Source organism: Apteryx rowi, unplaced genomic scaffold (assembly GCF_003343035.1).
Source record: "Apteryx rowi isolate R43461 unplaced genomic scaffold, aptRow1 scaffold_839, whole genome shotgun sequence".
In the NCBI taxonomy this organism is placed as follows: domain Eukaryota; kingdom Metazoa; phylum Chordata; class Aves; order Apterygiformes; family Apterygidae; genus Apteryx; species Apteryx rowi.
This window is the reverse complement of record NW_020451137.1, coordinates 140,952-164,276: the sequence shown is the minus strand read 5'-3', so window position 1 is coordinate 164,276 and position 23,325 is coordinate 140,952. Positions and strand designations below refer to the sequence as shown.

The 23,325-nt window shown below is 36.5% G+C and overlaps 2 protein-coding genes across 9 annotated transcripts in view; one reads left to right on the top strand and one right to left on the bottom strand.

Moving 5' to 3' along the window:
• The window catches only part of EXOSC8 (exosome component 8), an 11,334-nt gene extending 721 nt beyond the window's left edge, over nucleotides 1-10,613 (top strand). Inside the window, exons 2-11 of the mRNA XM_026089977.1 lie at nucleotides 273-309; nucleotides 1,444-1,507; nucleotides 2,647-2,720; nucleotides 3,270-3,315; nucleotides 4,497-4,602; nucleotides 4,690-4,735; nucleotides 4,983-5,079; nucleotides 6,911-7,031; nucleotides 9,884-9,990; nucleotides 10,403-10,613. Of these exons, the coding sequence (XP_025945762.1) occupies nucleotides 273-309; nucleotides 1,444-1,507; nucleotides 2,647-2,720; nucleotides 3,270-3,315; nucleotides 4,497-4,602; nucleotides 4,690-4,735; nucleotides 4,983-5,079; nucleotides 6,911-7,031; nucleotides 9,884-9,990; nucleotides 10,403-10,518 (814 nt within the window). The 3' untranslated portion in view covers nucleotides 10,519-10,613. The remainder of the gene's footprint in view (nucleotides 1-272; nucleotides 310-1,443; nucleotides 1,508-2,646; nucleotides 2,721-3,269; nucleotides 3,316-4,496; nucleotides 4,603-4,689; nucleotides 4,736-4,982; nucleotides 5,080-6,910; nucleotides 7,032-9,883; nucleotides 9,991-10,402) is intronic.
• SUPT20H (SPT20 homolog, SAGA complex component) overlaps nucleotides 10,542-23,325 on the bottom strand; it is a 38,073-nt gene continuing 25,289 nt past the window's right edge. For 2 of the 8 annotated variants that reach the window (XM_026089969.1, XM_026089974.1), the window contains exons 17-24: nucleotides 22,618-22,726; nucleotides 22,227-22,388; nucleotides 20,167-20,479; nucleotides 18,913-19,067; nucleotides 16,429-16,484; nucleotides 14,915-15,040; nucleotides 12,567-12,672; nucleotides 10,542-11,077 (exon numbers count right to left, since the gene is read on the bottom strand). In XM_026089969.1, the coding sequence (XP_025945754.1) occupies nucleotides 10,977-11,077; nucleotides 12,567-12,672; nucleotides 14,915-15,040; nucleotides 16,429-16,484; nucleotides 18,913-19,067; nucleotides 20,167-20,479; nucleotides 22,227-22,388; nucleotides 22,618-22,726 (1,128 nt within the window). In that variant the 3' untranslated portion in view covers nucleotides 10,542-10,976. Of the gene's footprint in view, nucleotides 11,081-12,566; nucleotides 12,673-14,914; nucleotides 15,041-16,428; nucleotides 16,485-18,912; nucleotides 19,068-20,166; nucleotides 20,480-22,226; nucleotides 22,389-22,617; nucleotides 22,727-23,325 lie in introns of all 8 variants that reach the window. The other 6 variants (XM_026089968.1, XM_026089976.1, XM_026089975.1 and 3 more) reach the window with 6 other exon arrangements.

Here is a 23,325-nt window from a genome sequence, read left to right as displayed (position 1 = left end):
GGGGTCCGTGCAGATTCCAGGTGGCAGACCTCTTCAGTCTTGTTAATGCTGCCATTCCGCAGCCTTATACATATCAATCCTTGCGCATATCGGTTGGTAGACGACTTTAGTCCTGTTAAGTCCTCTGTTCAGCAGCTTTGTGCACGTCAGCTCTGGTGCTATCAGTTCTTCTGCATATCAATTGACAAACTTCAGTCCTGTTAACTCTTCACTTGCCCGTCACTTAGCTACCAGAGACTTTGCATGTGAACTTCAGTTTCTRTTTATTCTAGAACAGTGGAACCGTTGGAATATTACAGAAGATTTTTGGTGAGTAAAACATGATATGCATGTATAAATTGCTTGTAATCTGTATGGAAACCTGAAACTTCAAAAGCAAAACGTGCTGTGAAGAGTATGACCATTTTTTCCCTCAATTATTATTTTTTTTCCCCCCCTACATCTTTGGCATTTCTTCTGCAGCAGGTTTAACTTCACATGGATAAATGCTTCTTTTGGCCTCAGAAGCAATGTGAATTAAACTTGACTAAGATAGCGGCCCAGGTTTGTGTCTAGTACAAAATGATCCCAGACTGGGCTTTTAGATGTTACTAAAAAATAAGTATAGAGACTGTTACTGCTAACTGTATTCATCATGAATGTGGAGAAAGAACAATGACTTATTTGGTAATGCATATTATATTAGTCTATGCATTACTGAAATAATACTAAGAAATGAGTCCAGTATCATTGCAGTCAGCTTTAATTCTTCTAAATGCAGAGTGGATATGTATGTTAACAGAAGCTTCATTGCCTACAAGGGCTTAGTTTAGAGTTCTTTACCTTCTAAAACACTGGTTAGGAGGAAGATAACAAAATGTGATTAAGATATGAATATACATTAGTTGAACCATTAATTACAGTCTGTGTTTTTGAGAAGCTTGAAATTATGGTGCATTATCATGCCCATCTAACATGATGGTGAGTTGGGGCTGCTTCTGATTTAATGTGTATGTCCAGGTTTTGTTGACAGTTTTTGACTGACAATATTTAAGGTTTTTTTTGGTTCGGTCCAATGTTCGTTTTAAGAGCCCCTCTGGGTAGGGAAGGGGAATTGCCTACAAAAACTAAACAATGCAGAAAGGTGGAAACTTTCTAAATTTATCAATAGTGTTCATTCTTGGATGGTTTTCTGAATCTAGCCTGTAGCACTTACATTTGAGATAATTAATCCTTTGTTATATATATTTTTTTCTATAAAATTTTGGGCCTAAAACCACGAGTGGAGTATCAGTTGCTGAAAAACTAGGTAGAATATGACTGAGTTTTCTCTAGCAATTTTGTAACTCCATATTTCTGCTATAAATAAGARAATGCTTTTTATATAAACTCATGTAGCATAAATGTTGGTGTGTTATTTCATGAAGCATGTTTTTTAATTTGAATTTTGTAATTTTTGTTTAGAAAGAGAACTGTCGACCTGATGGAAGGGAGTTAGGTGAATTCCGGGCAACCACTGTCAACATAGGTAAGTGCTTATTTGGAATAATAATAATGATAGGGTTTTATGTTATTATTCTCAGATTTTTATAGTTGGTGCCCATAATGACTCGGTTTTCCTGATACTCGAATTTTGAAACAAGAAAGGAGTAGGATTTGTATTTATAGTTCCAACGAGCATTAATAAGAATGTGTTGTACAGGAATACATTTGAGTGCTGTTATTCACTCCTGCTTCTGGGCTGATCTGCACAGCATAATTTAGGATGCATTAGGATGCTTGGATGCTTGTCTAATTCTAAGATCAGCTACGTACATTATAGATGCGGAAGGCACCATCTAGGCATATACTGAATGCCGTAGCATCTTGGGAGAGGCAGTGACTCCTGGCTTCTGCTTTGTTTTAAGCTTGGTGAGCAGCTGTCTTGCACAGAAGCAAGATACCTTCTATATGGTGAGCAGCAGCACCTTATCTTCCTGAGGAGCCTTTCTTAGACCTTGCTATGATGTGAAGAGTATAATTAACTTATCTTTTTGAGAGAAAACTACAGGTTAGCATAGCACCATGGAAAAGTTGCTGATTATTGTTCAAACTGAAATTAGCAGGTCTCTTCCACTGCATTGCCTTTCCGTTACATCTTACTGCAAGTCACTCAGATGGTGGTGTTACGATAACTGTCTGTGATTTCTGGTCTATAAAGGTTTCCTGTTGATAGGATCTGTGGCATTTAGAGCTCTCTCTTGCTGTTTTATCTGTTTGTGTAGTAGAAAGATACATTTTCATCTAGCAGACCATTGACTGCTCCTCATCCAAAAGACATTATTACCTCAGTTTTGCATTAATGAACTAAAAGTCATATGTATGAAAAAAATGGATCAAAATAATAATGAGGCAGGCTTATTCTAAGACAGAATGTTGATAGAAAATATTAGTAATGCATTTTGGATCATGGATTCAGCAATCCTTTGCTTATATTTTAGAAGTGTTGATAATCCTGTCTTTTGACTGTTTGGTAGAGAAAGAGATTCCGTTCCCACYCTGAATTCATGGACACTTTGCTTAGCCTGTATTTATTTTAAAATGATGTAAACGCTTTGTGAAGTTGGTTGTTAATTAAGGCCCTTTGAATAGAAACAAATTTTATTGAACAGTGCTTTCTCTCTTCAGGTTCAATTACAACTGCAGATGGTTCTGCCCTGGTGAAGTTAGGAAATACTACAGTAATTTGTGGAGTTAAAGCGGTACAGTTGAATTTATGCATTTATCTTTAGAGTGAATCTTCTGGAGAGCTGCAATAATATGCCAGTCAAACAGTTAGTCTTTCACGTGGGTTACTTTCAGGCCTGAAACTAATATAATTTCATTGTCCAATCCTACCTATACAGTCTGAAAACATGTATTTTGTGTTGTGTATTGTGTATGGGGGGAAGAAATATGCAGAATTAAAGTTTTTGTTATTTATTGATAAAAGCTAAATGAAGAGCTACTGAATATTGATTAATAAGAGAATTGGTAATTAGGTGGCTGGACTGTTGAGTGACTTCCAGCCTCAGCTTTACAGCTGGCCTGCTGTGAAACAGGAGATAAATCACTTCACCCCCCTGTATTTAGTTTTCCCTCATGCCGAATACATATACAGATACCTGAAGACTTGAAATTGACTGATAAAAATGGCTCTTGTAAATCTAACTGTAATGATAACCAGCAAGAAAATGACTCTTCATACATAGAATAGCCAGAAACTCTTCTTGTGAACAAAATCCAGCTTTTTATTTTGTCTCATTCTGCAGGAACTTGCAGCACCTCCAGTAGATTCTCCTAATAAGGGGTATATTGGTAAGTGTTTCTATATGCATCTTATTCAGATCTTGTATTACTTCAGCTAAATGGCTGTAATGATGGGATAGATTGAATGCATTGTGAAGAACTTTAAAAGAAASAAACTAGATAAAATTGTACTACATTCCTTAAAAAACAGTTTCCAAATTAACGTATAGTACTTCAGAAATAAAATCCAATATCTTAAATTAGGGACTACTAATTTTGGTACTGTAGGTCTCTAGTGCTGGTGTGGTGACATAAATGAGGATCTGCTGAGCCTTTTTCAAGTTACGAGTTTCCCTGCCCTGCTTTTGAGTTCTCCATGCAAAGCTACCTTCTCATGGCTGATTTCAGCCAGGCTGAAACGATGCCTTCAGCAGGGAGGGAAGTATGTATGCTATGGGAGGAAGGTTCATTTATAAAAGATTGTGCCTTGCAGGGTTGTGCAACCCTGGCATGTTAACTTTTGTCTTGAAATCCCAAACAGAGACAAAAACAAAAAAACCCCCTCCCTTAAAAACAGTGAAATAGACCCATTTTTGTAACTGCTTATTTCTCAGGGAATTGTGCAAATCCTGAGGGTAGATCTTTGCTCATTTGTGGAGTTCTTTTGAGATAAAATACTTCTGTGGAACTGAGAGCTTTTACTAAATCCCCTTTTCATAAGGTATTTCCAAAGTATGTTGTTTTCAGTGAACTTGATTATGCTCTATTTTTTTTTTTCCTGTAAACTTTATGCATGTTTTTGCTTCATGTCTAAAGCATCAAGTTGTAACAGTTGATGAAAAGCAGGTAGCATACCAGTAAAGTCAGGCTGTGGGTTGAAAATGCTGTTGTCTCTTGATCTAGTTAAGAATGCCTAACATTTAAAGAAGAGTTTGTGTGAGGTCATGATATTCCTAGCAGGATTGCAAACAGAAAATGGTAGTTAGGAGTATGTACTTCTTCATGGAATAAATAGTTTCAGAGTGCAAGGTAGTATAAATTCTTTACTACAAAGCTCATACATAACTTAATTTTTGAGGGGAGAAGAAGGAGGACTTGATTGATAAGTTCTTAGTCTTGCCTTTCATTTGAAGTACATAAAATGGTATTAAGAGGTAATGGTATTAATGGTAATGTATATTGTTGCATTTATATTTTTGATTTTTCTATAGCATGCTTTCATTAGTTTGTAACTTATTTTTGATATCTAGTTCCCAATGTAGAACTGCCATCCCTCTGTTCAACAAGGTTTCGCCCTGGACCTCCTGGTGAAGAGGCTCAAGCAGCTAGCCAGTTCATTGCAGATGTGATTGAAAAGTAAGAACCATTTTAATGCATTTAAAACAAGAACAATTCTGCAAAACAATTTTCTGTTTCTTGGTTTACACTCTCATTTTATTTTAGTTCACAGATAATAGAGAAAGAAGATCTGTGTATTGCAAATGGCAAGGTAAGATGTATCTCAAAATGAAGAGGGACTTGTTAACAAGATCACAGTATAAGGACTTTAAAGAAGGTATTTGGGGTTATAGATTTTTACTTTTTAGTTTTGGTGTCTTGGATTACATCTAAAGTGCAAGAAGTTTATTATTATTATTGAAATAAGCATCTTTGTTCATATGGTCASCATTTGCTTAAATAATGCACCATTTCTTTACCTGCTGTAATATCTCACATATGCAAATCTTTTTTGGTAGCTTGCTTGGGTGTTATACTGTGATATCATATGTCTGGATTATGATGGAAACATTTTGGATGCCAGTACCTTTGCTTTGTTAACAGCATTAAAAAATGGTAAGTTTTCTCTAGAGTAAGATCTGCACCCTTGTTACTATTGTTTGGAGAACTATGTTAGTTCTGAATCACGATGACTAGGCAACTAGTTCTTAATTCCTGCACACTGCTTTTTTTTCTTTTCTGTCATTTGAACCCTAAATTACTAAAATTTAAATATGAAGTGGAAATGACAGTATGCACCTAGGGAGGAATAACCCCATGCACCAGTACAGGTTGGGGGCTGACCTGCTGGAAAGCAGCTCTGGAGAGAAGGACCTGGGAGTGCTGGTGGACACCAAGTTGACCATGAGGCAGCAATGTGCCCTTGTGGCCAAGAAGGCCAATGGTATCCTGGGGTGCATSAGGAAGAGTGTTGCCAGCAGGTCGAGGGAGGTGATCCTCCCCCTCTACTCAGCCCTGGTAAGGCCACATCTGGAGTACTGCGTCCAGTTCTGGGCTCCCCAGTACAAGAGGGATGTGGCACTACTGGAACAAGTCCAGTGAAGGGCTACAAAGAWGATTAGGGGACTGGAGCATCTCTCTTATGAGGAAAGGCTGAGAGAGCTGGGCCTGTTCAGCCTGGAGAAGAGAAGGCTGAGAGGAGATCTTATCAATGTGTACAAGTATCTGAAGGGAGGGTATCGAGAGGATGGGGCCAGACTCTTTTCAGTGGTGCCCGGTGACAGGACGTGAGGCAACGGGCACAAACTGAAACACAGACAATTCCATCTGAACATGAGGAAATAATACTTTTTCACTGTAAGGGTGACAGAGCACTGGAACAGGTTGCCCAGAGAGGTTGTGGAGTCTCCTTCTCTGGAGATATTCAAAACCCACCTGGACGCAATCCTGTGCAATGTGCTGTAGGTGACCCTGCTTGAGCAGGGGGGTTGGACTAGATGATCTCCAGAGGTCCCTTCCAACCTCAACCATTCTGTGATTCTGTGATTCTACAGATACCTAACAGCTGGGCTGTAAGCTGCGTATTTTTGCATGCATATCATCCCTCTCTTAAGAGACTAATAGCCATTCTGCTGTATGTTGCATCCCCGAAATCTGAATCTTTCAACAGTGATCATAAACAACTTCAGTATCTAGATCAGGGTCTTACCTTGTTGATCTATTTAGTATAGGCAAACTAAGTGGTTGTGGGTTTGTTTATTGTCACAACAGAGTATTTCTAGTTTTATTATAGTTTGAAAAACGATTTTGATGCATCCAATATATGGATTGATAATTCACAAGTTTGTGGGTTACATGTGCCTGTAGGAGGGTACTATAAAGGGATGCTTATGGCAAAGCCTCATTTTCTAACTATGAACTGTTTGCCTTTGAATTCCTGTAGCTTCTTTGCTTTTTATTTCCATGATGCTATCTCTGATACTGTACGTGTTGTCTGAGGGAGAATTTTCTGAAAATTGAATTGTACTATTTCTACAGGTGTATAAGAAGTTACTGAGAAAAGACTATATTCCTGTTCTTAATATGGCTAGTAGGCTCTGGGGGAATGCTTTTTGTGAAATATGATTCTTAAGATACTGTAATTTTACAGCATTTTAGAAACAGAAAATGCTTCTGTGTAAAGAAGAACTTGAGGAGTAAAATGAAATACTTACTTGGACAGATAGTTCTAAGCTAAGTATGTTCACTGAATTCAAGAAATTTTGTGTACAGAACACCAATAATGTAGCTAAAACACTATTCTGATCTGTTTTCAATGGCTTACCAATATGGTAAAAGAATAGCTTAAATATTTCAGTAGTCTTGATCATCAGTAGTCTTGATCATCTCTGTGCCTCTCAAAACCAGTGTTTAATGATATACCATTGTCCTTTTTCCTTCTCTTCAGTACAGTTGCCAGCAGTTACTGTAAATGAAGAAACTGGTTTATCAGAAGTTAATTTAAAACAGAAGAATCCTTTGATCATCAGAAAGCATCCAGTTGCCACGTCATTTGCTATATTTGATGAGTAAGTTGGTAAAGGTTTTGTACTTACAAAAACAGCTATGTAGTTAAAAGTGGAGAAAAACGGAGGATGCTACCCAAGGAAGTCACTTTTCACCCATTTGTGCTAGTGAAGACCATGCAGTGTCAGTCAGTGCAGTTTCACTTACTCTTATCCTAGGCCTGTCTTGCTGAACTGTTCCACAGTTCTGTGGTATGAATGAGTATGCAGTAGAACAAAGTGAAGTCTGTCCAACTTCTTCCTGTGACTTAAAGCAGGACTGGTTCCCTGCCTAAAAGATACACTTAAAAGTACTCTAGGATTGAAATAAGCTTCTGGAATGGATGTTGTTTATGTTTGTGCAATATCTTTGAAAAATGTTACCAACACAATCTTTCAAAAGCTTATGGACACAAAARGTGGTATTTTTGAACAGCTTATACCAAGGACAGTCAAAAGAAGTAATAAGTAACAGTCCAGTTAAAACAACAAAAACTCTAGATAACTGAAAACATAATTGCCCAATATGACRTATGACCAGCACTCTTAAATCATTAGTCCTGTAGGTAAAGAATCTGATGATGAAAATTTAAAGTAATGACATCTGACAGCTTGACTCCTCTCCTGAAAGTATTTACTGGCTTTTCTTTTAGTCTAGGCGTGTTAATTACACAGTGGTTCTATTTTGTGACAGACTAATCTGGCTTGACCAATGCTTTTAAATATTAGTCCTAAGTATTTCTGCTTTTGAGACTGTGGAACTTGTATGTGTTCTGTTGCTGTTTATAAAAAATGCAAGTATTTATGGTGATACCTGTTTGAGAAGCAAAAAATGACAAATAGGATGATCACTGTTCTAGGAATCAAATTCAAGATTTAGGTATTTTTATGGTGCTTGGAGGTTATGGCACATTTACCTGTATTCCCAAAATGACTAATAGACCCTTCTATTCAAACATGAAACGTCCAGGGTGGGCAGATGGGATGCCAAACTCAAATGTTGACCAGTTGATTACCAAAATGAACCAAACTAAGAGTTATCAGTATTTTAGAGTGCTTCTGTTAATTGCTTTAATACCAATTCTTGTGGGTTTTAAGTTTGATGTATACTAAAAGTGAGAAAGTTTGTATGCCATGATAGGCATACAGTTATCAGTATGGTGGTATTTGCACTTAAATCACTCATACTCACCAATAGACAAAAAGTTGCCTTTAGAAGAAAGCTATCAGTTATGCTTTGTARGTCTTCCCTCCTTTCACTGAAACTGACCCTTGCATCAAACAGGTTACTCTTTATAAAAAGTCTGCCTTTATCTCCTAAAACTAAACATTGATGGTATGTGTGTGTATATGTTTCCTGKTTTTTTTAGTATTTCTGTAGCATTGGCACAGCCCTCCAAATAATAGCTTTACATACTCTGGCTTCCAGACATTTTTCTTCCTGCCTAAAAGCTCTCTTTGAGTAAATAAAACATCTGGGCTACTGGGTAGTGGCTGTGGGCCAGGCACACTCATGTAGAGCAGTGCACAGCTTCACTGCATGGCTCCTGTGGAATCAACCTATTCATAAATAATAAGTCTGATGCATTAGACTCTTCATGTATGCAGGTTGCCTGCATCATGCAAAGGGCTGATGCTGCAGAGTGTATGTGGTTAAAACTAAAAAAACCCAGTATTTTTGTGTACCATAGCTAAGGACTGATGTTTTCATTACACCATTATTAAAAGAGCAAGGTGGAAATTATTTGTAAGGCTTAAATTATCCAGAAGAATTTTTTTTTTAATTAGGAAGTGTATGTTTGTGATAAGTGTTACATATTGCATTTGAATAGTTCAAAGTGAAAAAATTCTGTTACCCTTCGAATTGGTTTGTTTAATCAGCTCTTAACTACTGATTTCTCCCCCAAACTTGTCATAAACATCATGTAGCACAGTTGCACTCGAGCTGATAAGCTGTTTGACTACATCAGTACTACATAAAAAATTTTATTTGAACAATGTAAATTGAGACTTCATGAAAATTTCAGATAGTATTTTTCCTGTCTTGATACCTGCACTTCAGTCTGTTTAGGTTCTAAATTATGGATAGAGCCAAATGTTTGTAACAGCAGTGATTTTTTTTTTTTTAGAAGAAACTAAGGCTGAATTGTAGGTTTTTTGGTTTTTGTTTCTTTTTCATTTCAAATTCTTGTTGTTGTACAAAGCTGGCTCATAGCTGAGATTGTCTAATTTTTTTAGTTGGTTTGCTCTATTTTTAACTTACTAGATGGTTCAAAAATAACTATTTAATCTCTTTTAATGATCTGCATTATGTGATCTATGACAGCTTACTTCAGTTACCTTAAGGAACCCAGTCAATCAAATTTTTGAACTATTCCTAGTCTGATCAATGTTAGAAATCTGATCAGAAACTGAGAACTACTTTGGTAAACTTGCTCTTTGAAGTGTAGTTTACCTTAAGGTCTGGTAAAAAGATTAGTGTGCAGTCTACGCAAAAGCAGTAACACTGTCTTTGTGTAGCTGTAAGTGACTAAATGTTGCAAATGGTAGTTTATTGATACTTTCCTGAAATAAGTGGGTAGCACAGATCTTTGACATACAACTTTATGTATAACAATTTCAATGATAAGTCTTTACAGACTCAAATAGACCCTTGAATTTAATGTTGAATCTCCCTTTTTGTAATTTGCTTTTTCTTTTTTTAAATTGGTGTATTTTGATAACATAACTGGTGTTACATAAGCCTGTGCAGGAAATCACACTATAGATATTTGGTACAATTACATTTAAAAAAATTAAATAAGTAACTTGTATTTTGCAATGAAGTTAATGGATCATAATATATCAACACGTGCACATGTGTTTTCTTTCAAAAGCACGCTACTGATTGTTGATCCAACTGCAGAAGAGGAAGACTTAGCAACTGGAACGGTAACTATTGTAACTGATGAAGAAGGCAGACTATGTTCAGTCCATAAGCCAGGTATGGAGATGACAACCTTTCTTTGATCCAAATATGCTTTACCTACATTTCTTTGTAAAATGTGGCTGCTTTATGATAACGGATGGATGGCTGGAGTGCTTATTACATCACTTGCTCTTGAAATTAAGTTTGAAAAAGGTAGCATGACTTAAACTTAAGAAAAAAGTCATAGCTAGCCCTATATATATTCTGCATGTAGCAAAGGATAGATTTTGTACAAAGTCTCTTATGCTTAAAAAGCCACTAAAGCAAACTTGACAGCTTCAGTGTAGTTCGTGAAGCTATATATGCCCCAGATGCAAGTTTGTGGTCACAAGAATTACTATATTATTTAACATTTCCACTTGGAAAACAGATTTAAAGAAACCTAACCAAAGTATAAAGGGAAAACCAAATTGTTTTTAATTTTTAGGTGGAAGTCCTCTGACAGGAGCCAAGCTTCAGGACTGTATCACCAGAGCTGTTACAAGACACAAAGAAGTAAAGAAGCTGATTGACAAAGTGATAAAAAGTATACAACCCAAATGAACAAGGCAAGATCTTTTCAAAAATGGATTTGTAAAAATTGTATTTGTTACAGTGTTCACAAACCTTTTTTACTAAATAAACAAATACCAATACTACATTTATAAAGTTCATTTTTTCTAAAATGATTTTCACCCTTATACTATATACAATGCTGCTGAATGGTAAAAAATACAGGATAAAACATTCTGTTAAAAAATTAAACGACTTAAGGAAACCAAGCCCTAGCTGCTTTATGGATGAAATTTTTAATTTCCAAAGGGTTGGCTTCCTGAAACAGTTCCATTTATTTCAGTGTAACTTCAAAAGTTCATTTTCCCACCAGCAATGTGAAACACTGATTTGTTTTTAAGCTTTCTCCTTGTTAAACATTAAAARATCCCCTTTGAATCATTAGTTATATATAGAAAAAAAAATGCAAGTCTCAGGATTTTGGAGGGGCCAGTGTGCCTCTTTTCCTCTTACTTTTTGAGTGGCTGCCTGAATGTTGTTGATGTCGTAGGTGAGCTGCTTGTGCTGCTGCTGCCGCCATAGCCATTTGATGCTGCAAGAATCGCAACTGCTGCTGTGAAAAAGGAGGGGGGAAGAAAAAGTTTAAGAGTTAGCTTTACAGCTACCTTTCATCTCAGGAAGAATGATAGGAAGGGAAAAATGAAATAAACTGAGAGAAAGTACAGGGTTAACAAAAAGGAATACACCACATACTGGGGCAATAGATACAGTCAAGCAGCACCAGTGGCACAGAAACCTGCTGAGGGCATATCTAACATTTTACACACATAGTGTTGTTTCTTTGCCCTCTCTCTCTGTTGCAGTAACTGCAGTAACTCAGCAACTTCAGTGAATCTGTTTAGTTAAGCAGTACATTTTTAGCATAGTATTTCTTCAGTATTTTTATTTTCTATGTGTATCACCTGAAGGAGACTGTGGTTGAATACTAAGATATTTTTATAAAGCATCTGAATGACAGTATGCTAAAGGAATGCTTTGCCAGAGCTGTTTTTTTCCATGTACTAACTGGAGCTGTGCTACATTTGAACTTACAGGTGCTTACAGTTCATGCTGTTACATTATTTTGAAATCCTAATGGCACCTTGCAGAGCTTGTTTTTAATGTGCCACAAGCACTCCTTGAATGTTATCAAATCAGGAAGGTGGATGGCTTAAATGAATAAAAATAAATTCAGTGCTCCAAGCTGAGATAACAACAGATTTTAAGTCTTTCAAGATGTAGTTTGCCAAAATGTTTTATTGGCTGAGAGACCGTGAAAACATTAGTAGAAAAAATCTAAGAAGCAGAATTTTTGGTTTTGGAGCTGAGAATTGTATTTTTTTTGTTTTTTTTTCAAATGCAGTCAGAGCGAAGTTGCTGGATTACTTGTATCTGTTGCTGCTGCTGCTGCAAGGCTTGTTGTTGTTGCTGTTGTAAGGTAGAAGAGAGCTGGAGTCTCTGCTGAGGAAGGCTTTGCTCAGGTCTGTTCATGGCAGAGCCAAGCTGAGACAACACTATGAAAAGGAGAAGGGGAAAGCCGGCAGGTCAAAGAGGTCAGGTCGAGTTTGTCAGGGTTAGGAAAGGAAGACATAGGAATAGAGAGCAACAGAAAAGGAGGATCAATAGAATTAGTTTCAAAGTAAAACTGGAAACGGTACAGAATAAAGTATACACGATATACATACTCGGTTAGTTAAAAGGTAATTGATTATGAAGTGCATGTAGAGACACAAAGTTTTCTCATACTGGATGTTAAACACACAGTTAAAGAAACATTCCTCAATGAAGTCTGGCATGGAAGTTTTCTGTATTTTCTTTTTGTATGAAGTGTGACTTATGTCCATATGCTTTAAAGATAATCAATTTACTACGCTCAACAACTGCCAAACAAAGCAGAAAAGTGCATGCTTTGAAAGAAACTATTTCTTGCATAATTTATGTACTGATAATAAAGAGTAAATTGTTCTGATCTAATGTAAGACTACTTTAAGACCAAACTTCATTTCAGTATGAATTTACCAACATACACAAGTACAAAAGGACGCTCAGCAAGCACATACCTGTGGCTTGAGGTTGCATAAAATTCCCTACTCCAGTCAGGTTAATTACAGCAGCTTGTTGGGCAGATAATGCCTGATCTTGATTGGATGGACCTTGGTCAGACCCCTAGCAAAAATTAAAAAGCTTGATCCTTATTACCAAACTTTGGCACCAATCAATAAATAAAGCCAGTATGAAGACAAACTTTTGAAGTGCCTTTTTAAAACTCTTAATTCTACTTTTTATAGCGTGTGCAGATACAGGCAATAATGTAGTCACTACTGAAGTAGAACATAACASATGCTGAAAACCCTGGAACAGCTCTGGTAGGAATGGTAGTATTATGCCTGTTACCTAGCATAAGGCTCAGGCAGATGTCAACTTCCCCACTGACAGTCAGCAGAGACTACCATTCATGTTTCTAAACATGTCACATTTTATCTCCTACCCCCCCACCCCTGAAGTCTTCAGCTGACACTTGAGACTACCCACATGCAAAAATCATAATCAAAATGTGAAAAGTCTGAAATTCATATGCACAAGTTCAGATTGTGCCACACTTTTCTTAGTTTCATGGACAAAAAACCCTGCTTTTAAAATTTTATTTTCAGAACAAAGCACTTCTCACATTAATCACAGAAACTGAATTAGAGCCTGACCTGGTGCTCACTGAGGTCAGTGGTTGCTAAATTATGGCCTATTTTTGAACCTGTATTATGTATTAATTTAAAAATCTGAAAAGAAAGTGCTTAAGTGTGTATTACATGTGATTCAAGCAAGTTGCGTGGCTTATCAATCATAAGGGGAAAACGGAAACAAGTTTGAGTTTTTGTAGTGCTTCTTTAGAATAAACATATGAAATAATGCCAGTAAGATCTAGGTAAACTTTGCCAAAAGACTGCAAATTAAAGAAAATGTTATGGTAGTGTGTTTTAAGAATTTTTTTTTTTTTTTAAACAAATCAAAGTCACAGAACCAACATCTGCAAAAAAACCCCTACGTGTGAGAAAAGTAAGACTATATTCTGTTGGCCCAAAAGGAAATTTTTTTGGCTGAAGTTTTTTTCCACTAAGCGCTTTGAGTACAACACTCAAGTATAGTTCTTGTTCTCACTGAAAGCTAACAAATCTAGTATTTCTAATTGCTGATTTTAGCCAAACAACCCTAGTCCTACTCTGTAACTTGTGGTGAGAGAGAAGTTCCTTAAAGACAAGTTAGCCAATGCTGAGACACTGATGCCCCCCAGAAGAACTTTGCTATAGGAAGGAGTAGGCTCAAATCGGCCTTTGTGAATGTCTTTAATTCAATGTCTAAAAATGAAATCCTAAGAGCACCAGCTTGCATGATTATTTTTAAATAATTCAACTAGTAACTGACATTTGGATTCTGAGAATAAATCTAGAAGTCTCTCATTAAACTGTCACACATTCCAGAACAGGCCCTGTGACACAGGAGACTGTACACCATGAAAACATTTTAAGAAACCAACTTACATAAAAGAAGGCATATAAAATATTAAACTGATACTCTTATATTCAGAGTCATCCTACTTATGAACAGTCTGCAGTAGCTCAAGTAAAATTAAGACAAACATTTGTGTATCCAGTGGAGACTGTTTAGTAAAACAAAAGTCTTGAATGTCCAGGAGACAAAGGAGTTTGTAACTATAAAGAACACAAAAGCAGAGCAGCTACAGTTTTCCCCAATTGCTGCATTAGTTCTGGTAAGATTTTAGGTACAGGTAGAACCAACCACTCAAAATTTGGTATTTTGAAAACAGACAGATTAGTCTCCATCAAGAGTTTAGACTTCTTCAGTGATTATAGCCTTTAACACTGATTACAGGCAGCAGTAGAGCAAATTAAGATTACAGCTTTAAAGTCAACTGATACTTTCTTGGGTGCAGAGAGAACAATTCTGTTAAACTACAGCACTGAGGATTATAAGCCAACTCCCAACAGTGTGAGTAAGAAATTTCAGTTATTCTCTAGTAATCCCGTTCTGTGTCTCTTCTCTGTTCATCTGAAGTGAATGGTATCCGCTAGGTGTGATAAACAGGACAATGCTAATTAATTTCACACTACTCATACAGCAGGCCAGCTCTCTTCATGTTAGAGCAAGACAATGCTTAGCCAGTTTTTGCTAATGCTCTTTTATACAGGATATAAATAGGTAAGCATGACCCAGCTCCAGCCATGGCAACGAAGCCACTGCAGTCCTTGCAGTTTGAGAAGGATTTGGAGGAGGACTTTCCCCCCACATCTGTTTCAGATCTGTTGTGTAAAGGCTTATTTACTTGTGGAGATTGGGGGGAATAGGAGAAACTGTTTCATCCAAGCACCCCAGACTGAGGGCTGTTAGCACACACCTGTTCTCCCTGTTGGTGAGGACTACAGGTTGTAGGCTGTTGAGATTGTTGCTGTGGAGAAAACTGTGACAGCTGCTGCTGCTGTTGTTGCTGGAGTGGGTTAAAAATAAGTGAACCACCTGGAAGCTGTTGAAGATTAAAAACAAAAGGCATAATTCAATCAAACCGCTGAGTTGCCCATTGTCCTAGGATGAATATGATATTGATAATGATGCACTCCTTGGAGATTTTGAAAAAATCCTTTAAAATGAATTAGTTTACAATTGCTGTTTTTTGTGAGAAAGCCTCATGCTCAGAAAACAAATCTGCATTATTGGAGCTAGATATTTCTACAGCAAAATACATTTTTATTATTCTGTTTTAATTAAAATAGTAGAGATTGTACCAACACTGGATGTATAAAGACAGTCTTCAAAAGTACAGTATACTAATTTCATATTCAGAATATTCCACTGTATTYAGATGTTTCCAATCAATACGTTGCAAAGTCCGATGCAAGAAATGCTAAAATGAAACAGTCTTGATTTGTTTCACTCCAGTTTTACACTATTAATTGCACTGATTTSAACTAAATTATTCCTGACTTGCACAGATGCCAGAGGTAGCCTGAGTGGGTACACTTTGATTTGGAATCACAAATACAAGCATTTCATTTTACAGAAGAGCTCTACACTGGCATAACTGCCTCCTGTGCCAGCCCTATTCCATGCTTCTGGAGCGTGTACAGGAGTGGGAGGAGGAAGTATCAAAATTGTGGCTGATCTTTTACTGGTATTAAATTCTGGAAGCATGGTGCTTGTGAAACTTTTTTTTGTAGAACTTGGGATTTGTGGAAGTTGGAAGCTGCACCTCTGCAGCTGTAACTTGCAGGTGACTTCAAGATCCAGGAACTGAATCCAGTTCCATGAACATTCCCTGTTATGCTTTTACATGGCGCTCAGACATAGTGTCTTTTGTGCATGTTTGTGTGTGTGCATATTTAATTTAAAGAAAATATTTATAGAGCCTCTAAAGTCTCTTACACAGACTTCTATTTCCATTACCAGAAGCTCTTCTAAAGCAATTACTGCATCTACTGGTGCATGCTCAGCTCAGCTTTAGGCCTATACGTGTAACTGAGTGATTCTACTGTACTGTTTCGTACTTTTCAAATAGTTTCAAATAATTTCAGTTTAATCCTAAAATACCATCTTCCATTTTCAGCATTTGCCTCTGCTTTCAGTGCAAATAATTTTTTTAATCTCTTGAATTCAAATGTCAGTATTTTTATATTGTTACTGAGAAATAGCTGCTTTGTAGTGAGCTGAGAATGTCATTTCCACTTGCAATCTTTATGGAACCAGCTTTTTCTCTTGAAGTGTTTTAATTAGTAATCAAAAATTTACAATAAATGGCTTGTTTATGAACAACTGTCTTCAAAGAGCTGTGGGGCCCAATGTGTAAAAAGCACTAAACATGTTTCCAAAGCAATACAAAAAGTTATCATTGTTAGTGTGTCCAAGTATATCAATTACCTGTAGAAGATTTAAGGGCCGAAGATTTGATGCATTTTTCAAACCAAAAGGGCTGCCTGTTAAAGAAAACATCTTTTTATTAGTAGAAAGTCATTACTTAACTATATGTGTGTTGCATTAAATACACCCTTCCACTAGGATTATTTCTAAACATTTGGAAGGTGGAAACTGGCAAGCTGAAACTTTACACTGAAACACAATGCTTCATTTTCCCTAGTTGAAAACTGCATAGTTACCCAGATTCAAACTTAGTGCTGGCTAAACAGAAAGAAAACTGTATCACTACTAAACATGGTACACTGTAAACCCTATAACCTGTTGCTGCATTTATGACAAAGATGAATGTGGAGAATATTACAGCAGTTATTCTTCAGTGATTCTTCTCCGGGCTTTAATTTTTTACTGTTTGTACAATAAATCCAGAAATATCTGAGGACTCATTGACGTAGCAGGTTCTTATAGTTTCTCTACAGGGAAAATTAATGTGGCAAGCGACACCAAGCATTAAAAAAATAAAAATAAAAACACCCCATATCTTAACCACTGTCCTCCCTCCAAAAGCTTCTGGGAAGACATTTCTGTCTTCCGTAGACATTTTGCCATTATTCCATGTGGCATTCTTCAAAGCTATAATAAAAAAMCAAAAACTAAAAACCAAAAAAATCACAGTTTGTAATGTAGTAAGCTATGAGCTTGATTAAAATGCTTCAATAGAACAGTAATTGTCGAACAAAATCCCCCAGAGGTCTGCCTCAGACTAGTTCAAATCACTTCCATTTGTATATGTGGACAACAGTGTTTGTAAAATCTGTGAATGACACCAAAACTGTTTAAATTTAACAGTGCTTGCAAAGACAGGATTAGAACTAAAAATGATACTAATAAATTGGAGAAAAGGTCCAAAATCAGTGATACTAAATTCAAAAAAGACAAACGAACAGGTACAACATGCTGAGTAACCAGCTTTGCATCTATACAGCAAGAAAGTATGTGAGAAATTACAGTAAATCACAAATATATCTGAAACATCAATATCACACACTACAGAACACACAACCTCTTCACATATAGTGCACATTTATAAAACTCACTGTTACAAGATGCTGTAGATGCCGAAAATATAAATGGGTTCAAAAAAGCAATAAATAAAGAGATAAATCCACAGAATAAAAAYCTAGCAAGGGATATTAAACATGAAGATCCACATGGATAGTCTTTAGCTGAGACCATCTCAAAGCTGCAGATTGCCAGAAGAGGTGGGGGTTGTACACCAAGGGATGTATAACTCTATACTTGCCTGGTCTTACACTCTCCYCTAAGTATTGTCTAATGGCCACTGTCAGAGACAGAATATAAACTGGATGGATTTTTGGCCTAACCCAGTATAGCCATTCTTATGTTAATGTAATTGCTGTTGCAAAAAAATACAAATAAATATAGGCAGACCTCATTTGGGGAAATGTTAACAGGAATGTTGTGAAAGAGATGAGATGCAGTTATTCTGCTGTGCTCCACAGTGGTAAATCAGCCAAGCTCAGGCTTGTATCCAGTTTTGGGTATCACATTTTAAGAAGGATGTAAGCAAATTGGACAGTCTAGAAGAGAGTGACAGGATTATGAAAGGTTTGAAAAATACGACCTATCAGAAAGAGAAGACAAATGTGGGACATGACAGCATGTTTCTGATATTTAGAAGGTAAAGAGAAGTGATCAACTGTTTCTCATGTCTGCAAGGAATAGGATAAAAGATATAACTTAATTCACAGTTAAGGAGATGCATTGTAATTAGAAGGAAACACTTTGTACGGATAGTGAACTACTCCAAACAGCTACCAAGGGAGACTGGAATCTTCTTCAGTGAAGGTATTTAAAGACAGTTTAGATAAACGCTGGTCATGTTTCAGTGTAAGGGATAGCTATCAAAGCTTCTTCTATCCTTCTGATTCCATAATCATACATTAGGGTTTTTGTCTTTATTATATTCTCAAAAAAACTTAATAGAATTTAAATGCTCCTTTAATGAATACTCAGGCATATAGATTGGTACAGTCATACTTGAAAGCAGTACAGGACTAATTAACTGTTTTACTAGAATAAAGCAGTATCAGTGATAGAATAAAACACCACAAACATTTGAAGAATGAGGCCTCTTTCTAAACTGTTATGCCTTTTTTTCTGGCAGTCATTGTTATCAAAGTTGCATCTGAATTTGAAATGCAATTTAACTTAAACTTCCTGCTGGGTGTACCAAACATAGTCCAGATGTAGAGTATGTTTCCCCAGCCTAGCTCCTCAAAATCACAATCTCAAACAATTTCAACCATAGCTTAAACTGAGGAGGCAAAAATATTCATGTTGTTCCTAAGCTCAGGTCATCATATATACACTCTGTTCACGCAATGGCCCCTTTTGTCCATTGTTCTCACAGAATGTTTTTGCACTGTCCCTATCTGAAGGATGGCTTTTTTACTTATTCACACTAACCTGCTTGAGAGGCAGACTGCATTGCAGCGGGCAGCGCACTTGGTACCAGACCTCCTGATGGTAAAATGCCACTCAGATTTATACCTGCAGGGGCTATGGCACCAGTGTTGCACCCCAACATAGGGTTTGAACCACTCATCAGTGTCTGTGCTCCACTGTAGAAGAGGAAAGACAATACATCAAACCCAAGAGGTACAAGTAAATCTGAATAACTAAATTTTTCCCCTCTATCTCATGACAAGTAAACTCAGTCGTTTGCTCTAAATGGAATTATGGATAAAGTTTCAAGGCAGCTTAAAAAACTTATTCCGGTGTATAACAAATATGTAGATCTATTTTCTCCACAAATACATTTTTTTGCTTTGTTATAACCTATGGAAAATAAAACATAAGTGGTTCTTTTATTCTAGAAATATTAGAAAGCTTGGAGATCAGTCTTCAAAACCATTGTACTATTGTAACAGAAAGCTGAAGAATAGGTTCTTATTTTGCTTTTGCACCATTAAAAGTCTGCTTAATGAATCAACAGTGATCAACTGTTGAACCTCTTAAATGAGTAATTCAAGTATAACACACTTGCATTGAAGCACACCATGCGACTTGCACTGACCATCTTACATTGACTGTGAAATTTCAGTCAGTCTCAAAGCAGTCCTCTTATATCATATAATCTATTCTTGACAGCAGCACTTTTCTTAACCACAAAAGGAGTTTTAAGGATCAAAATAAGTTTAACTTCAATGTTTAAGCAACTGTTAGAAGTCAGATTTGCTGATTTCCTATTATAAATATTTTACATAGTATTTTGATTCACAGGGACTTTAATATTGCATTTCTTTCCATTACTCATTTAAAATGGTCTGCATATCTCATCTCCCCTCTTATGATTAATAAAAAAATTTCAAACTCATAAAAGAGCAAAACCTCAAAAATACTTAAGTTTTGAGGTAAACCTTATAAAATGAAACCATCTTCACCTTAAAAACTCAAAGTACGAGTTTCTTTATAGACTTTTTTCAACATTTTGATAGTAGATGCCTTAAATTTAAGTAATACAAGTAGTTTCTAATTGTTCTTTACTTCATAATTACAAGGTGAATGACCTTTCTGTATTGCAGATCCTGAAAAACATCTACCTTAATGTATGCTGCATAATTCTGTATTTAATTCTGTATTAAAAAGAAAAAGACCCCACCCCTCCAACCCCCTTTCCCCCCAAGACAAATTAATAAACCATCGTAACAAAGAACTTACCACACAGAGCCCACTACATTGATGAAGTTAAGTCCTGCAGGGTTTGCCATGACCTGGGTGGAGGTTGTTCCTGTAGTAATGGATGTTACCATGGTGGAAAGAGGAATGGTCATTACAGGCAATGCCTGGCTCAGAGACATCTGCTGCTGAGCAAACGGGGTTAACAAAGTGGGCTGAGGGGTGAAGCCTGAATCTTGGGGAGTAGGGGTGGCAGAAGGGGTAATAGGAGTTGAGCTCTGAGCATCAGGAGGGTGTGGGGTCGATGAAGGGGTGTTGGTTGGAGTAGGAGTAGATGGTTTAGGAGTTCCAGACCCTGCTCATTGAGAAAAATAAAAAGTGCTAGTTTGTTATAAAAGGCCAGTCCTTTTTGTATAATAAGGTTAATGGAATCTTATTTAGCACTGACAATTTGTTCCATTTTTTAAACTGCAAGTGTTAATTGCTACATGACACGAGTGTTGCAGCACGCACTCATTGTTAAGGATGCAGTATATCACACAGAAACCCCATTCTCCATGCTTAATTCTTTAAACCAAACACAAATTTGTATCATTCCTCCTAAATTTCTGGCACATTAAGTCATAACTCTATTCAGAAATATTTAAGTCAAAATAAAACAAGTTTTCTTAGTGACCATTTTAACCTAATTAGTGTTTTTGTCCTAAAATGTTCAACATATACTGTATATGCACTGCCTGCACAATAGCATCATGTTAAAAAACATATCATGGAAAACAACAGATTCAACAAAGAACAGATACTATTTCAGTAACTGTGGGGTCAATCTAAATTTGATCAGATAGCTAAATTCCCATTTGCCAAGTTTTGATCAACTAAAGAGAACAAAATTTTTTTTTTAAAAGGATAATACTGCATCTTTAAAAGTTACTGTGAAATTCCTTCTGCTTAAACGGAGTATGTATAGCTATATTTGTTGTGGATGCAGTAAGCACAGTTTATCAATAGAAGAAAAAAAACAAAAGCTCTTGAGGTGTTTTCTTTTTTTAGCTTTCATGTCCTGCAGAAAGAAAGGAAAGAAATGTGAATGTCCAGATGTTGTGACCAGAGCCTTACTTACAGTAACAACTGTGTGCAGTAGATTTACACAATCCATAGCAGTAACATAAAAAATGTGAGTAAATCTGTTAGAAGAAAACTTTAAGTTTTCTGTTTTTCTTTGTGCAAAACAAGAAGGCAGAAAAATTACACCTTTTGAGCTATCCAGATTTCAAGTTATTTAATGCAAAAACCACATTATAATACTGTGCAGGATATTGGAATGTTCAGTATACAATTATTCATAAAAAACCTGAAAAACTGCAGCTGTGATTTCTCTCTTTGTACAAATCTGTTCAAAAAATGCCTCAAGACGCATACATATTTTAAAAACTGTTTATGATCTATATCTCCGATTACAATAATCCTATCAGTGTTAATGAAAAAAATTAAACTAGGATGTCACTTGTTATTGAAATTTACATTTTAACACCTGAGAATATGGTGCTATCATCATCAGCAGCAGCATCACCACCACACTTGCAATCAGCAATGATTTGTAAAACAGTGTAGGAGTGTTTTAAAAAATCATCTTATAGTTTATTGTATCACCACCTTGGGACTGATCAGATTATATACATACATAGAGATACAACTGCACCAGCTCCTATAACATTTTTTTAAAAAACAGATGCTTAAATTATGTAAAGGCAAACTGATCTAACATATTGTTTTTACACTGGAGGAAAAATCTACACTTTGGAATTGTATGTTGTCACATCATCTACCACCCTTTCATAAAAGAGGAGATCATAGTAACTGCATAAAATATATTAAAACGTATACACAAAGGGTGCATACATATATACAGAAAAAACAAACACAATTACAATAAACATAAAATACATACAGTGAACAAGAGACCTGCCTGAAGCTGCACAACTTATACAATTTAGGGTACACTGTACATTTAAATTTCATCATTCCACAGGTTAAGAAGTTTATCTCAAGAAGCATTTATGCAAAGGTCTAAGATTTAATGGAGAATTTAGGTCGTGACTCACTTTGTGAAGAGCTCGCAGGAGACATGGCAGCTGGAGAAAGCATGCTAACTTGATTAAGATCCATAGACTGTTTCCGAGAAAGACCAGGAGGCTTAGAAGGAGGAGGAGGAGGAGTTGGGGATTTTAGATGGCCACTTGACTGCTGTGGACTAAAAATATTACCTGAAAAAGCATAATTAAAATACATTATGGCTTTGTGAGTTGATGTTAACCTGTTATTGCACAAATTCCTGAACAATGTAATTGGAAATCAACAAAATGATGTTTTGGAAAGCTCTTTTCACAAATCAGATAATGATTTTTTTATTAAGATTTTACTAAAGTAATAGTATGTCACTTTGCAATAGTCAGAACACATGGAAAAGAGACACTAAAGTCAGTAAATAGTTACCTGAAGAGCTACTTCCTGAACTTGAAGGTAATTTGATAGGAGGAGGTCGGTGTTTTACACCTTTCCCCAATACTGAAGACTGAACAGAGCCTGATATACTTTCTGGCTGCTAAGAGGAAAGAGAAATTAGCACTACCTTAGCAATGATGTGCTTCCATATATTTGACAGGAAAGTGTAACAATCCAATTAATTTGTATTAGAATTCTCAAAACCATGACAGAATGCCTTTGAAACATCACTGAAGATTTTTTTTTAAACCATAACCCTATGACTGACTCTTTGCAGACAGAATGCTTACTATCAAGAAGAAACTCCAAGGTACTGCTAAAATTTAAGCAGAGCTGAAAAAAAAATTAAGGAATTTTATTTTTCTCTCCATTTTTGAAGTCTTTCTTGGTACCTATTCACAAATGGAAGAGTGACAGAATCAGATAATCACAGAATGGCTGAGGTTGGAAGGGACCTCTGGAGATCATCTGTCCAAACCCCCTTGCTCAAGCAGGGTCACCTAGAGCACACTGCCCAGGACTCTAGCCAGACAGCTTTTGAGCATCTCCAAGGAAGGAGACTCCACAACCTCTCTGGGCAGCCTGTTCCAGTGCTCTGTCACCCTCACAGTGAAAAAGTATTTCCTCATGTTCAGATGGAACTGCCTGTGTTTCAGTTGTGCCCGTTGCCTTGCGTCCTATCACTGGGCACCACTGAGA